The sequence below is a fragment of the Schistocerca americana genome, chromosome 8 (genome assembly GCF_021461395.2).
Source record: "Schistocerca americana isolate TAMUIC-IGC-003095 chromosome 8, iqSchAmer2.1, whole genome shotgun sequence".
Classification (NCBI taxonomy): domain Eukaryota; kingdom Metazoa; phylum Arthropoda; class Insecta; order Orthoptera; family Acrididae; genus Schistocerca; species Schistocerca americana.
The window spans coordinates 220,826,747-220,844,439 of NC_060126.1; the positions used below are offsets into that span (position 1 = coordinate 220,826,747).

Consider the following 17,693-nt stretch of genomic DNA (forward strand, 5'->3'; position numbering starts at 1 on the left):
GATGGACATCGTAGATCTGGCTCCTCTACGGTTACCTGCCTGGTATGGTTCAACCTGTCCAGTAATGCCTGCTGTGTCCGCAGGTCACACAAGCCTCAGCACCACGTCAAGGTCACATGTCCTCAGCATGCTTTTCTTTTTTTCATATTTTCACTCTCTGTTATTTTATTATTTTGTTCATAGTTTCCGATTTTTTAAATTCTGTTTAAATTGACATGGTTTTATAACTTTTTGTTTTATAATTAAACAAATTTTATTCATATACATATGAGACCATATGCAAACATATGAAAATTAAACACAAATACTTAATGCAGCGCACAGAATAACAGCTAACATAAATACGATACGGAACGAAATACTGCATACTGTGCGAAGTCTATGAAACAATGATTATAAATAGTTTCAGTTCTGTAGATAAACTTAGAACATGACATTATAACATAGGTAAACTTACTCAAAAGTTTACTATATCGCAAGCTGAACGGTTCGTAGAACAAAAAATAAACTATTGAAAAACGTACGCATTATTATTATCTGTTATCTTAAAATTCTTGTCGTTGTTTTTCTTTTTTTTTTAAGTATGCTATAGTAAAAGCCGAAAGTTGAGAAACTGTAGGCTGAAACTGTCACGTGACTAATTTTGAAACGAAACGTGGCACCAACCAGTCCGAAATAAGTATGATTATTATTTGCTGAAATAAGGACAGCTCCGAACATCGTATTCATGACAAAATACTATCAACTTTCAATTTCGCACGGAAACTGACAAACTTAAGCTTGTTTTGTTCTAAAATAATTTTTCTACAAAATTACATTATAATATTTCAAGAAAACGCAGTAAAACATTTTCTGTTTGTTAGAAATAACGTAACATTTTTTCTGATAATGGTTTTTGTCGCAGAATACAGATTAGTTACATTTTTTGCGTGATCATACTTTAAATGCTTCGAACAAACGGCATATCACTTTGTACAAGGCTGGACATAATTCTGGTTTGGTACATGCGTTGTACTGTACGTCCAATGACTTTTCAATGATTATAAGCCACTAGAGAGTAAAAGCTTTAACGTACAAACAACGAAACAATAATCGACACTAATAGCCAGTTTTTTAAAATTATATCCATTTACAGCGCATAAAATGCAACGCATTTCAATGAAGCATATTCCATGAGGGAACGCGTGATGTTTTGCTCGTAAAATCTGAACGATGAAAGCTTTTTGCAAACGCTTCATATAATTATCGTAACAATGTATATATATTTCATCTGTATCACTTAAACCACCTATGTACGTGCGCGTAAAACGGGATTTTACGTACGTTTCATGAGCAAGTTTTGACCGCTATCTCGTGACAACGGATAAAGCTTGCACAGAACAATAGAACGATCATGAATCACATGTTTTTGTCCAGCTTCTTACAAAGTGTGAAGTGATTTGCACAAATCTGAAACACAGAGAGAGGGACGCGTAATGACAGACTCACAGAAATCGTGATTCTTGCACATAAAATCCGAATCAAGTTAAACTTTTAAACGGTATCGTAAGAATGCATAACTGATTTGTTTGATTCACTAGGAATGAATTTTACGCGTTACATTTAGCTCGGCTTTAATCTGTCGTAACTCGATAGCGGATAAAGAGTAGTGGATAAAAAAATTGTTTTGACTTGGTTTATTTATCTATCTTCGTTCGAAGTATTAACAGATTCGTAGAATTGTAAAGAAAAAGTGAGCTCCAAAAATTTCAAATGATTAAAACTCACCTTAGGCCAAGGTCCGGTTCACCAAATCTCGATCATCGTTTTCATTCCAGTTCGCAGTTATTTAAGGGCTACTGCTTTTCAACGTAAAATGCGATCGAGGGTGATTCTTTTTGCACATAAAATTCGAACGGTACACGTACAAATGCTGACATTTTGTGAGCATTAACTTGAGGCTACTTGAATTATTTTGCAAAAAGAACAGATCGGTTCGCAAAATTTGTCTGGGCGCCAGGTCTGGTTCGTCTTTCAAACCTTGCGTACTATCCTCTAATGTAGACAGATGTTTGCATGTCTACACAAATAGCTGCTGGTCTGGGCTAAACCAAAAGCTTTTCTCCAATGTTCCTACCTTAAGGGGGAACAGTGCACCGGGACCCCATTCCCTCCCACCCCTCCCCCCCTCCAACCCAACCACGACTCTGCGCTTAGCTTTTTCGTACTATAGACTCTAAGACAGACGAAAAAATAAACGATGCACCACTAAGGAATTATACTAATGGGATGGAAAGTGATAGATGTGATTTACATGTACAGACAAAGAGATCAGAACAATTTAGAAAAAAGTTGGATGATTTATTTAAGAGAAGAAGCTTCACAAGTTGAGGAAGTAAGTAACTCTTGTTCTTTTTTTATTCATTAATTGACTCTGTTCACTCCTCCCTCCACCCCCAACCTCCTTCTCAGTACATCCACGGTTTTCACTCCATCCCTCCAACATATTTTTGTTTTCCTTCACCATGTGCACATGCCAAAAGCCTCCAGACTACCTTTTTTTATCTTCCTCGTTGTCTACGTTTTAGCACCATGTGGGTGAATACTCCGTTTGCCCAGTGTAATGTACAAAAATTTCGTTAGTATTTACCTCTAATCTTCGTCCACATTGTTGCAGAAAACTTTGCCCTCCTTACACAATGTCTCTTTCTCCATTGCGATTCTGGTCTTCCAGTGTTTCTCCATTCAGCATCGTCTCCCCGTCTCATTTCCTTCTAATGTCATTCCTGTTATTATCTTTGTCGTTTTTTCATTCCGCACCTCTTTCCTTTACCTAGAATGACCTTCTTTATATTTATTACAGCTGTAAGCTTATTCCAGGTCACATCGTGAAGTATCTTCTTCAGATTTATAAAATGTATGTGTCTTCTCTTCTCAATATATGTCTCCCAAAATTAGCAACAGTTCTGTTGCGATTCTGGTGACTATACTTCTTCTTAAGCATATCTACTGCTCATAAAAATTTTCCTTCATTTCATTTTCATTCCCGTATTTGTAATTCTTGACATAAATTTAGCTACATGTGAAATGAGACTAAATAGCCTGTGCTCAATACATTTCTTGCTTCCCTGTTTCTTTGATATTGCAATGATTACCTTTAAAAAACTTCCTCGGCCTTTTCATCACTGTCATACATTTTGTTGCATAGCCTCTATTTATCTTAGTTCTTCTTCATTCAAACACTTAACTATTTAACATCTATATTTACTGCTTGTTATTTTTCATTGTAGTTATTGCATTCCTTATTTCTTCAATGAAGAGCCATGGTCCTTTCCATCATCATCATATACGTTACAGATAAATTTAAGTTCCAGAGTTGTTTGTTTGCTATCTACGTAGTTACTGAAATATTGTCCCTTTTCTGGAGTACTTCTTCTCTATTTTGGTCCATTACACTGGGAAAACCTATGAGGAACGTTTCCTGAAGTAACTAGTTATATGCACTTCATAGTGCAGTAGTAATTATTTTTCACTCGCCAGTGGACTATATTAATCACCAAAAGCTTCCGTGCATTCCGCTTCTATCGCGCTGTTGACGCAACCCACAGAAAAGAGAACGTAATACATGAAAATATTAGAAAAAAGCCGGAGATGCTTGTGTAACGGAACAAAAGTGGTATACATGAATAAAAAAAGACAGGTCCCATTTTGAAGATTATGAGAGTATTAAAAGAGGAACTACGTAGTATGAACGGCGACAGCGACCTCTCTTCATATATGACAATGAGATGATAATAGGACCTACTTCCAGCTTCTGACGCCTTTGTCTGTTGAAGTGGCGGAATTATTCAGATCCGCTGAAGTTTCTGTAAACTACGAATTCACAAGTAGCGGTGCCCTTTTTTAATAGCACATTCCTGTTTTTGTTTCTGGAAAGTGTTGTCTTGCTTACATAAATAAGTAGTTACATAAATAAGTAGACAATTTAAGCAGAGATATGTTTCTGTTGTTGATGAATCACTAAACTGCAATATCGTAATTATCATATTTTTCTAATGGTTCGCTTTTTACACGGCTACAGCATTACTGTTAGGGAGTAAAAGAAGTAGAATGTCCTACGAACAATTAATGTTGTACTTTCTGATGTACTTCAATGTTAGTTGTACTGTTTGATAGATGTTTAGTCTCATTTCAGTATCAAAAACTGCAGTCACGAAAGATATGCAGATTTCAGGGAAAGGACACCGAAATCACATGATAAGAAAAGCGCTTCTCAAATATGATAATCAGGTACTAATGCGGCTGTTGTCCTGTTTATAGCGCAGAAGCGGACTGAAACTGTGGAATCATTCTGGTGGACGCTAAAAACGTTGCTTTTCTGGATCTTGGTCCGCCTGTGTCTGTGTCTGAAGTTACTTTGGACTTTCCTCTTCTATGTCTGGCATTAAGTTATCTTGGACTTTTCTCTGATGCTCATCTCAACACCAACCTACGTATTGAAAGTGAGATTCCTTACTCTATTGTATACTCTGCCTGTGTACTATCGCGTTTTCTTATAGTTTAAACTTCTACCTCTAAAAGTGTTGTAAATTCAGAGGACGGCAAAACTAACCTCAAAATTCGATATCTCAGCAGATTTCTTGACACAGCGTACACATTGATTTTCTGTAATGGTGGACGCAAATTGTCATTGACTCTCTGGTGTGCCATCAAAGTACGGAAATTCAGTATTATACTTCGTCTTAAGAGATTTCCTACGATTAGCAAATCATTTCTGTCAGATACAATTACAGAATCCGCATTTAATCAGATAAAAATAGTATTTGCTGTCATGTGTGAGCCCTAGTAAAGTTAGCTTTGAAAAGCACGCCGCAGCACGTAGCATGAAGCACTCGCCCTCCGTTTTCTGGCGGTGGCGCCGTTGTCGCAATCGAAGGCTTCGGTGTCTCCCTCTAGCGGGAAAGGAGAAAAGTGGGCTGTTCACGTGGGTTTAAGAAGTGGCTGTATGGGCTCTGGTGGAGAATTGGCAGTCGGGGCGTCAAGAAGCGACTTCTCTGCCGGTGCTAAAGTGCGCGTCATTTATGTTGGCGGCCGAGTTTAGGTTCGTTCTGCGCATCTGACGTCACAAAACACAGTCAGCCAATGAACAGAGAACGACGTTGACAGATCTCGACTGCAGTGCAGAGCATGGACGAGCGTCTTCAGTTCTAGAAACGTTCAGTCATAAATAAAGTAATTGAACAAAAGCAATGTCTTGATAGCAGACTTTCTTTTATACTGCTTTTTCGCAATAAAGAACAGCGGTAATTATTTATTTCCTATTGTACTTCGACGAAGCGTGAGTAATTCATAGTTATACAAACAGTGTTTGTCAGTATTTTGCGTGACATGTTAGAGTCCTCATGGCATGGCATAGGCGGACGAGCCGTGATAGCGTAACGGTTAAGTTGTTTGGCTTCTATGTGAAAGGTTATGAGTTCTAACCTTGTGCATTGCTTAATATTTTCATTATTTAAAAACAATATCGAAGTGCCTTACTTCACAAATTATATTCGTTTGAATGCAATTTTTTGAAATTTCTAGTGCTTTGTCTCTTCATTAACCCTTTCGCTGCTGCAGACACGTGCTCCCCACATTCCGCGCTGTGGGCAATTTTGTCATCAGTGCACTGCTCGCCTGTGCAGACACATGGTGTTCCCACTGCTTTGACATGCTTATCACTCGATTTCACAAAAACTATTTGGTCCAAAAATTTGATTTTTACACGTCTTCTTGACTGATATCCTCCCCCCATAAATGACTTAATTTTGTTTCGATGTTCAACGCAGTTATTATGAAGCATTAAATGTAGTAAACCATTGCACGAAATTTTGAAGAGTTTGCAGAGGCAGAAGTCCATAGCGTATACTTTCTGTATGGTCGAGTTTAGTTGCCACAATGTTGAGAATGCAATGTGGAGAAGATACCTAAATTTCATATAAAATTTACTGTATAACAATATGTCATTTAAGTACCACATAGGTGTCATATGTAATATTGAGAAGTATACTCTATGGACTTTTACCTCTGCAAACTCTTCAAAATTTCGTGCAATGGTTTACTACATTTAATGCTGCATAATAACTGCGTTGAACATCGAAACAAAATTAAGTCATTTATGGGGGGAAGGTATCAGTCAAGAAGATGTGTAAAAATCTAATTTTTGCGCCAAATAATTTTTGTGGAATCGAATGATAAGAGTGTCAAAGCAGTCGGAACACGAGGTGTCTGCACAGGCGAGCAGTGCAGTGACAAAATCGCGCACAGCGCGGAATGCAGGGAGCACGTCTTTGTAGCAGCGAAAGGGTTAATGCGGCCGTGGTGGCTTTACTTCATGAACTGCGCGCTCCCCCCTGCACGTAAGCTTGCGAACTATGCTATACTATGGCGCTGCTTCTATTGGCGCGTGTGTGGTGTGCAACTGGCAACGCAGCAATCTCCCGCGTCTGGGCGGGCATGCGCGAGCCGCCAAGATAAAAGAATTGAACTATAGAGGGACAGCACACAGCCCGCGGCATTAGCGTAAGCGACGCGAGCAGGGGCTCCGTGGTATGGGGCGTTAACTGCTCGTCGCGAAAGGAATCTTCCTGAGCGTGGGTACGCAAGGGGCCTAATCTGCAGTTCGGCCGAATGCTGTCGACCGGCGAGGAGGTTCTGACAATCGGCGCGCCTTCCTGCGTCCGCTGAGATGGCTGGCAGCGGGCGGCTCGGCAGAGCATTTGGAGGTGCTGCGTTGGTTCAGTCCTGGGAGTCGTAACGCACCAGAAGTTGAGTATTGATTGTTAACAGATTTTATGAAGTTTAATTGAATTCAATTTACTTATTCTTGTTAATTATGCCAGCCGTATTTTTTGGGGGTTTCCCGCCATTCATTCTCGTCTACCCACCCGCAGGAAGGTGGTAATATTAGAAAGGGTGGTCCGTTTGTCCCCTTTTGAGAAGGAAAGGGGGGGAGTTAGAGTAAATCTGAGGTTCGGATTGCTTCTTTCCCTTCCCAGCTTACCTACGTGTTTATTCGACTGTTAGCCTCTGCTATGTCTGTGAAAGTCTAAGGCACCAATGACTGTATTGTTTAAAATGCAAGGCATTAAGACCTGATCCATTGTCTCGCCTGCCATAACTAGTATTACTAGATTCAAGTGTAAAAGGTGCTCTAAGAAAGAAGAAAAATTCCTTTTGCCTCGTGGTTCAAAAATGTTCAATGTGTGTGAAATCTTATGGAACTTAACTGCTAACGTCAACAGTCCCTAAGCTTACACACGACTTAACCTAAATTATCCTAATGACAAACACACACACCCATGCCCGAGGGAGGACTCGAACCTCCTCCGGGACCAGCCGCACAGTCTATGACTGCAGCGCCTTAGACCGCTCGGCTAATCCTTCCTCGTAGTAAAAACTAGTCAGTTGCATAACGATTTCCTGTTCATCTGGAAGCTGTAACTTATGTAAATTTGTGTTTATGCAAATTTAGCTACAATTAATCAAGGTTGTTAACGTACGCCATAGTGGATTTTTTTAAATTGTTTCTACTCAGCAAAAACTGTTGTGTGTTTTTCCAATTCAATACCTTTTAAGACTTTTACTCAACGTGCTTATGTGTTTTATACAGGTAGTTGGTTATTAGTGTGTTCACTTGCCATACAAAAGTTGACCATTTCATTAGATTGTTGCCTTGAAAGGAGAATGTTGTAAAGGTTTGCAAGTCCTACCAGGCGAGCGTGTGTGTCTGCCATAAGTTAACTGGCAGAGATTTTTAAAATTTGTTTTCTTATATATTTTGGAAATGTTAATGTTATTAACTGTGAGTGTCCCCCCGCGTAAATGACTCCTGCGTTTTGGTTTTTCTGTTTTCAGAACTTTTGTAAACGGGATTGTCTTTATATGTTGCAGATAAGTTAGATACTGCGCCATTTAATGAATGGAGTGAAATTCACCTGTAATTTAGCTGAGCTTGAAATATTACACAGCGTTGCGTTGTATACGTTAAATTGCTTGCCTGTACTTGCCTTTTACTGGGGTGAGATTTTTTATAAGTTAATGATTTAAAGGTCCTTTCTTATCGTAAATTATGACTCATTTGTTAAATGATTGTTGTTTTTTTTAAATATCGTAAAGGCTTGCACCAAATTAGAATAAAAAAATGTTCTGAAAATTGTGTGTAATTTCACGTTACTCTTTGGCACCTACTTCCACTTTAAATTTTGTGTTTTGATTGAGATTAATAACCTTTGGTAAACCAGTAGTATTTTTACGATTCAATATGTAGTTGTACATTTATTTTGTCAGATGACTGCCTGTTTCAGACCTAAGTACCATCATCAGGCCAGCCTCAAATTAAAAGCATCATGGTGTACAGCCGAAATACTCGTTGTGAAATAAGGTGTCTGTCTATGTAATAGTCGCCATAACAGCTTACCCCAAACACAGTGTCATTATACCAATAAGTAAATAAAAATACTATGTGTTGAGTATATGCAAACTACCGCCCGAATAGGTTAACGATTATGCTTTCTAAAAAGGATCAAAGTATTACAATGTAAACTACATAACGTCTAAGAAAAATATCGTATACACCATGGACAATAAGGAAATGAAAGAAATAAATCTGTCTGTAACAAAACATTAAGTGCAGGACGATTGCACGCCATGTCAAAAAAGTTTCCCCTAATTTAGAATTGCAGTCCGTACAATAATTTAGTTATCTTACAGAAATAATCTACATATATATCCAGTGTTGTATGTGATTAATGCGAGTGATTCTTTTGATCGTGGTATGGCTTTATGATGGACCGCGGAATCGAAACTGGTATCCATTTGACAAAATGAAAATGCGACAGTAGAGTAGAGAGAATAAGTTTTTCCATTTTCTGTTCGCTGTTCTAACTGACAATATGTAAGGACCATGTTATGTATACACTTGTTACAGCCATTCATTCTCCACCTTCAGAATCCGTAAGTCTAACGCTGCATATGCCGAACACAGCTTACTCGACTTGCGTTATCGTAGTCTACATACCGTCTTTCATGTTAGTCCGAGAACAGATCAAACATACACTAACGGAAAAAAAATCACAAGAAAAAGAAAGAACTGTGCGACAAAACGAAAGTTGGTAGGCGCGTTTCTACACTACTGGCCATTAAAATTGCTACACCAAGATGAAATGCAGATGATAAACGGATATTTATTGAACAATTATATTTTACTAGACTGACATGTGATTACATTTTCACGCAATTTGGGTGCATAGATGCTGAGAAATCAGTACCCAGAACAACCACCTCTGGCCGTAATAACGGCCTTGATGCGCCTGGGCATTGAGTCAAACAGAGCTTGGATGACGTGTACAGGTACAGCTGCCCATGCAGCTTCAACACGATACCACAGTTCATCAGGAGTAGTGACTGGCGTATTGTGACGAGACACCACTGACCAGACGTTTTCAATTGGTGAGAGATCTGGAGAATGTGCTGGCCAGAGCAGCAGTCGGACATTTTCTGTATCCAGAAACGCCCGTACAGGACCCACAACATGCGGTCGTGCATTATACTGCTGAAATGTAGGGTTTCGCAGCGATCAAATGAAGGGTAGAGCCACGGGTCGTAACACATCTGAAATGTAACGTCTACTGTTCAAAGTACCATCAATGCGACCAAGAGGTGACCGAAACGTGTAACCAATGGCACCCCATACCACCACGCCGGGTGATACGCCGGTATGGCGATGACGAATACATGCTTACAATGTACGTTCACCGCAATGTCGCCAAAAACAGATGCGACCATGATGATTCTGTAAACGAAACCTCAATTCGTCCGAAAAAATGACGTTTTGCCATTCGTGCACCCAGGTTCGTCGTTGAGAACATCGCAGGCGCTCCTGTCTCTGATGCAGCGTCAAGGGTAACCGCAGCCATGGTCTCCGAGCTGATAGTCCATGCTGCTGTAAACGTCGTCGAACTGTTCGTGTAGATGGTTGTTGTCTTGCAAACGTCCCCATCTCTTGACTCAGGGATCGAGACGTGGCTGCACGATCCGTTACAGGCATGCGGATAAAATGCCTGTCATCTCGACTGTTAGTGATACGGGGCCGTTGGGATCCAGCACGCGTTCCGTATTACCCTCCTGAACCCACCGATTCCATATTCTGCTAACAGTCATTGGATCTCGGCCAACGCGAGCAGCAATGTCGCGATACGGTAAACCGCAATCGCGATAGGCTACAATCCGACCTTTATCAAAGTCGGAAACGTGATGGTACGAATTTCTTCTCCTTACACGAGGCATCACAACAACGTTTCACCAGGTAACGCCGGTCAACTGCTGTTCGTGTGTGAGAAATCGGTTGGAAACTTTCCTCATATCAGCACGTTGTAGGTGTTGCCACCGGCGCCAACCTTGTGTGAATGCTCTGAAAAGCTAATCATTTGCGTATCACATCATCTTCTTCCTGTCGGTTAAATTTCACGTCTGTAGCACATCTTCGTGGTGTAGCAATTTTAATGGCCAGTAGTGTACATCTGAAAGATTATGTCTACTCATATTTCGCGCCAGTCGCGTAATAGTGGCGCTAGTAGCGCCACTATGATGATGCAAATCAGGTTTGCTTCTAATATGTGCTGTAACGGTCACGACCGTTAGTTACCATTGAGATTGGACTTGGTGAGTTTATGATGCCTTTAAGACGACAACCTTGCCATTATCAACATCTCATTTAGTTTAAACGAGGCCGTGTAATAGGGCTACGAAAAGCTGATGTTCCCTATGGAATAAGTTATTGCAGCAAGACATGGTAGGAATGTTGGCACTGTACGTGATTGCTGGCAATGGTGGTCAATAGAATGTATGGTGCAAAAAGACGGGGCTCCTGACTGCCACGTGGCGCTACCGAGAGGGAAGACCATTGGCGCATCAATCTGCAGCAGCAATCTTAACACCAGTCGGCGCCACGGCGACACCACGAACTGATACAAATCGATTACTGTAAGAACAACTCAAGCTAGACGTCCTGTAGCGTGCATTCCACCGATCCCAAACCACCGCTGTTCGCCGCTTCAATGGTGTCAAGCGAGAGCCCATTGGAGGGCAGGGTGCAGGGCAGTTGTGTATTCTGCTGAAGACTGGTTCTGTCTCGGTGCCAGTGATAGCCATTTGTTGGTTAGAAGGAGGCCAGTTGAGGGCCTGGAACCAACCTGTATGCATGTTAGATACACTGGATTTACACCTGTAGTTATCATTTAGGTAACGATTTCGTATGACAGCTGGAGCACTATCGTGGGAAATTTGTACGCCAGTCTGGTGATCGGTCCGGCTGCGCTTCATGAATAGCATTCCAGGGGGTGTTTTCCAACAGGATAGCGTTGGACCACATAGTGCTGTTGTGACCCAACGTGCTCTACGAAGTGACGACGTGTTGCCTTGGCCTGCTCGATCACCAGATTTGTCTCCAATTGAGCACATACAGGAGATCATTGGACGACAACTCCAGCGTCACCCACAGTCAGCATTGACTGACCAAATGCAACAAGGACGGAACTTCATCCCACAAACTGACATCCGGTAACTATACAACACAAAACGTGCACATTTGCGAGCTTGCATTCAACATTCTGGTAGTTACACCAGTTGCCAATGTACCGACATTTCACGTTTGCAATAGCTTATCTCTTGCTTACCTTAACCTGTGATTTTCCAATATTTTTAACTTAAATAGGTTACCTAGACAAATGTTCAAAAATTTGTGTGAATTCCTAAGGGACCAAATTTCTGAGATAATCGGTCCCTAGACTTATGCACTAATTAAACTAACTTACGCTAAGGACAACACACACACCGATATCCGAGGGAGGACTCGAACCTCCGGCAGGTGGGGCCGCGCAATCAGTGGCATTGCGCCTCTAACCGCTCGACCACTCCCCGCTGCCCTAGACAAATGTTTTCCCGAAATTTCATTACTTTACATTAACAGTTTTTTGTATTGCAATTTTTTTTCCCTGTGGGTCTACATTTTGTTTCACAGGTTCATAGTTAGGAAATATTGAAGCTGTAAAATATACCACAAATCAATACATACTATGTCTGTTAACAAAAAATGCATATTTACAAAAAGAATGCAAGCTACTTGATGTACAGTATGAGATATGTTCTTTTGTTTTATACTTCTATTTTTATGACATCGCATATCATGAATGCATTGATCGCCACAGATTAGAAGATCCACAGATGGACAATACATGGTATTCACAGGAAATGGCTAAATGCGTGTTGTGTCGTTCTGTACAAAACAAATAAAAGGTGCGTGATAGAAATCTATAAGTTTTACTCAAAAATTTCCTCCTGATTAAACACGATTATAGGACAGTAATCTCTCCACTACAAAGCACAGTTCTTATTGAAACTTTCTTTGATCAATTTGCTTAAAATTTATTTTCGATTTCTTATAAATATTTATAAATGAACGCTTTTTATTTTGCGGGCCGTAATATTTGAATTGGAGACTGTTAGTCGACAGTGTTCAGGAGACCTAGACACGCTGAGGTGTTTACTTTGATCCATAGAAAACAAAAATGCTGTCTGGTTTCAGTTTCACAGTACATCAGGAGTTTCAATATGTAGTAAATGACTTTGTGATCTGACATACTGGACACAGCAGAATTAAAGTATTGTTTGATTTCCTTCCTGACTGGAGAGTGCTTTGAAAAATAATCAGTACATTTCTATGTGCAGTTACTTGTTGTGATTCGCAATATTCATTGTCCACGTCACAACATGTTAATTTAATAACCCGCAAATCAATACTGGACTAAATCAATTAATTAAATTCGTACACCCAATATACACTCCTGGAAATTGAAATAAGAACACCGTGAATTCATTGTCCCAGGAAGGGGAAACTTTATTGACACATTCCTGGGGTCGGATATATCACATGATCACACTGACAGAATCACAGGCACATAGACACAGGCAACAGAGCATGCACAATGTCGGCACTAGTACAGTGTATATCCACCTTTCGCAGCAATGCAGGCTGCTATTCTCCCATGGAGACGATCGTAGAGATGCTGGATGTAGTCCTGTGGAACGGCTTGCCATGCCATTTCCACCTGGCGCCTCAGTTGGACCAGCGTTCGTGCTGGACGTGCAGACCGCGTGAGACGACGCTTCATCCAGTCCCAAACATGCTCAATGGGGGACAGATCCGGAGATCTTGCTGGCCAGGGTAGTTGACTTACACCTTCTAGAGCACGTTGGGTGGCACGGGATACATGCGGACGTGCATTGTCCTGTTGGAACAGCAAGTTCCCTTGCCGGTCTAGGAATGGTAGAACGATGGGTTCGATGACGGTTTGGATGTACCGTGCACTATTCAGTGTCCCCTCGACGATCACCAGTGGTGTACGGCCAGTGTAGGAGATCGCTCCCCACACCATGATGCCGGGTGTTGGCCCTGTGTGCCTCGGTCGTATGCAGTCCTGATTGTGGCGCTCACCTGCACGGCGCCAAACACGCATACGGCCATCATTGGCACCAAGGCAGAATCGACTCTCATCGCTGAAGACGACACGTCTCCATTCGTCCCTCCATTCACGCCTGTCGCGACACCACTGGAGGCGGGCTGCACGATGTTGAGGCGTGAGCGGAAGACGGCCTAACGGTGTGCGGGACCGTAGCCCAGCTTCATGGAGACGGTTGCGAATGGTCCTCGCCGATACCCCAGGAGCAACAGTGTCCCTAATTTGCTGGGAAGTGGCGGTGCGGTCCCCTACGGCACTGCGTAGGATCCTACGGTCTTGGCGTGCATCCGTGCGTCGCTGCGGTCCGGTCCCAGGTCGACGGGCACGTGCACCTTCCGCCGACCACTGGCGACAACATCGATGTACTGTGGAGACCTCACGCCCCACGTGTTCAGCAATTCGGCGGTACGTCCACCCGGCCTCCCGAATGCCCACTATACGCCCTCGCTCAAAGTCCGTCAACTGCACATACGGTTCACGTCCACGCTGTCGCGGCATGCTACCAGTGTAAAAGACTGCGATGGAGCTCCGTATACCACGGCAAACTGGGTGACACTGACGGCGGCGGTGCACAAATGCTGCGCAGCTAGCGCCATTCGACGGCCAACACCGCGGTTCCTGGTGTGGCCGCTGTGCCGTGCGTGTGATCATTGCTTGTACAGCCCTCTCGCAGTGTCCGGAGCAAGTATGGTGGGTCTGACACACCGGTGTCAATGTGTTCTTTTTTCCATTTCCAGGAATGTATATGGGCCGCGCGGGGTAGTCCTTCCTCCAGCATGGGTGTATGTGTTGTCCACAGCGTAGTGTAAGTTAGCTTAAGTAGTTTGTAGGCTTAGGGACCGATGAACACAGCAGTTTGGTCCCATAAGACCTTACGACAAATTTCCAAATATATCTGGTTCTCTTGTTTAGCTGACTACTCAGCTCGTCTAACAGTCATGCGAAGGATACAAGTTCTTTTCTGGGCACTGTTAAGAATTATTCCTTGGCGGAAAGAGGAGCTACTTGAGTGAGAGGTAGCGGGTCCAAGGTCCGAAAAGCTGAATAATGCCGATAGAGCTGTGTGCCGAACTTAAGGACCCCCCCCCCCCCCCCCCCCCCGGCATACCTTACACAAATTTGGAAGATACAGCAACCAGTCATCATAGTATGGTCCTCGTCGCCAGAAAGTGGATTGTTAATCACTGTAACGTAGATACAAAGAGAAATGGTGTAGTGCTTTTGCACCACCGCTAAAGCTGAGTGCTACAGTAAGAAATCGATGATGTTTGTAATTATGAACAAGTATGTGAAAGTTTCCCTCCACCAGATGGTTATTTAATCGCCGAGGACAGAGTGAACGAAATAAAAATTTTGTGACTGCAGCAGAAGTATATAGGTTGGTGTTTAAAGTTGTACAGAAACTGAAACGACTTAAAATAATGCTGAAGTTAACCAAAAGTTTGTCCACTGATTATAAGTCAAAAATCCTAAAACTAACGAAATTGTACGTAAATTGATCATACTATAAAGATTTCAACCAAACAAAGCACGTCTGTCACAAAATGTACAAAACGTTAGAGCAGTGAACCAAGTGAAAGAGGCTTGGGTTGGGTTTTCTATGGATGCATTGGGTTGGATTTCCTTAGATTGTGTTGTTTCTGTTGGGTTGGTCTGCCATAGGTTGACTTGGGTTAGGTTGGGATGGATTAGGTTTGGTTATATCAGGCTGGGTTAGCTTAGGTTAGGCGGGTTTAGACTGGTTTAGTTTAGGTTAATGTAATGTTACACCACCCTCCCTCCAGGGTGGACCAGAAGGTGATTTTAGAGATACGGCTTGGGTCTCTACATCAAAAGTCTTTGCCTAGTCATCTGTCATGGGGAAGAATGTGTGGTACTGATAAATGGTTGTGTAGAGAATGAGTAACACTACCCACTAGATACACAGTCGCAACTTGACTTTATCAAGCTGATAATTAAATCTCACCATATGTTCGATGTATAAACAAAAAGCTTTGACATTTATTACTGACTGAATTGTTCGTTATCAGTCGTATTCCTAGCTTCACTGAGTCTTCGACTTATACCACGTCTCCATTACACGATATTTAGTTCTCCCTCCGACGACTGGTCCATCACTTGGTAACATCTGAGATGTCCAATGCAGCTCTTGACGATACTTCAGGTACGAAATGGTTTCATGGACCACGACCACAGAGCGTGGATGATTCACGACTACGGACACGATCGATCATCACAGTCTTCATCGGATCGAATCTTAGTCTATAAATTATCTGCATATTCTTCATACTCCTCTACGAACCGAAAAGTAACCCCGCATATTTTCCAGACGGTATAAAAGGTGAAGTACTCACCTGCGGAAAGACAGGGGAGTCGTTGAGCACGGTGGTGAGCATGTTGACGGTGGAGACGGTGACGAGCAGCAGGAAGGCCGTCTCGACGAGGGAGCACTTGTGCACCGGCTGGCAGCGCAGGATGCTGACGGCCAGCGGCAGCAGGATGGCGGCGCGCGCGCAGTCCACTAGCGCCTGGTGAAACACCAGACCCTGCGACCACCTGCCGGCAGGGGACCACAACACGAAACCTCACATCTCTGATCACTAGGCCGCACCACTGCTGCTACAAATTACTCGTCATTCTTCATCCGTCATTTAACGAGTAAACATGTTGCTGGCTGTAAAAGCTGGGACACAAGGAAGTACGGCAAATATGGAAATTCATATTCTTCGCGTGACTAAACTATACTACCTCATCAAAAGTTGAAACACCCAAGAGACGTGGTCGGATGCCAGTGTAACTTCATCCACACACACGCCGTCTGTGGACAGGTAAACCGTTAGAGTTGCAATTCTCTGTGACAGGTAGCGTTAGCACATGAGTTCGTTAGTACCGTTAGCAAGACTGGTAGGGCATATAAGAGGCATGAACTGCGTTAGATGCTGAGTGGTCACTGCTAAGGATACCGAGATGCCGCTTGTCTGAGGCACGTTTATCTGCAAGTGTGAGGCACGTTTATCTGCGCAAGACAGAGTTGTAAAGGGGCCTCATTGTGGGTCTCCATTTGGCTAGTTGGTCGAACCTCGTAATGTCTAGATTTTGCGAGGCATTCGTTTATGACAGTGGCCCCATGTTGGGTCGTACGGAAACAAGCGAGAAGACAGTTGTAAAGGTTCTGGTCAGACCACTATAACGGAGCATCACCGTATTGTGAACCAAGGACACTGACCCCATTTAACATCTGCGTCTTCGGTCCGAGAAAAGTAATGGGTTATGTACAACATTCTCTGCCACCCCACAACACTGGTCGGAGATTGGCATCTGTCGCACTAGGAAGTTATTGTCCCGTGTGTACACTATCGTTAACACAGCAAGTGGTTCTGCTTGGAGTGCCGCCCTAATCAGGAAGCCTGGACTGCGTATGAATGGCGTCGCTTTGTGTTCAGCAACAAATATGGTTTCTGCACTACTCCGGATGACCTTTATCTACAACTATCGTGCCATCATGGGGAGAGATCCCAGTATTTAAATATTTTGGAGAGGTAAATTTGTCTTGCTACTGACATCATGGTCTGTGGAGTCATCGGGTATGACTTTAGGTCGCGGGTGGTAGTGATTAAGAGCACTATGACGTCACAACAATGCGTCACGGACACCCTGTGATCTCTTGTGTTATCTCTTAAGCGACAGTATCATGTGCTATTTTTCAACACAATGATGCTCGTCCAAATGTATCACGTCTCTCTATGAAGTATCTGCATGAGATTGAGGTACTTCGATGGGCAGCAAGATGTGACTCCTATAGTACATTCGTGCGACCAGCTCTGACGTAAACTACGTGCCAGTGCTTTAACCCAGGTTATCAAGGTCTATTTACAACAAGTGAGGCCAGGTTGCCCCAGGTGAAGATACAACAGCCTTATGACCGTCTTCCGAACCGAATGAAAGCTTACATTCACAGCCTATGGTGTGTAACGCCTTATTTACAAGTGGAGTCATGTTGCCTAATTCTTTGTATATGTTTGTTTTGTAACCAAAAAAATAACGTCACATACTCCCTCAAGCTGTGAAGTTTCATTTCGTCCCCCCTCCCTCCCCCCCACCCCCCGTCCTTGTTCTCCACGTTATTTGGCATGTAGTGCGTAGTACGAACAATTCCTG

The 17,693-nt window shown here is 42.7% G+C and overlaps 1 protein-coding gene across 1 annotated transcript in view; it reads right to left on the bottom strand.

Annotated features, from left to right (window-relative positions):
* Nucleotides 1–17,693, bottom strand: part of LOC124545684 — a 150,899-nt gene that overhangs the window by 109,048 nt on the left and 24,158 nt on the right. Inside the window, exon 3 of the mRNA XM_047124631.1 lies at nt 15,890–16,091. Coding sequence (XP_046980587.1) covers nt 15,890–16,091 — 202 coding nt within the window. The remainder of the gene's footprint in view (nt 1–15,889; nt 16,092–17,693) is intronic.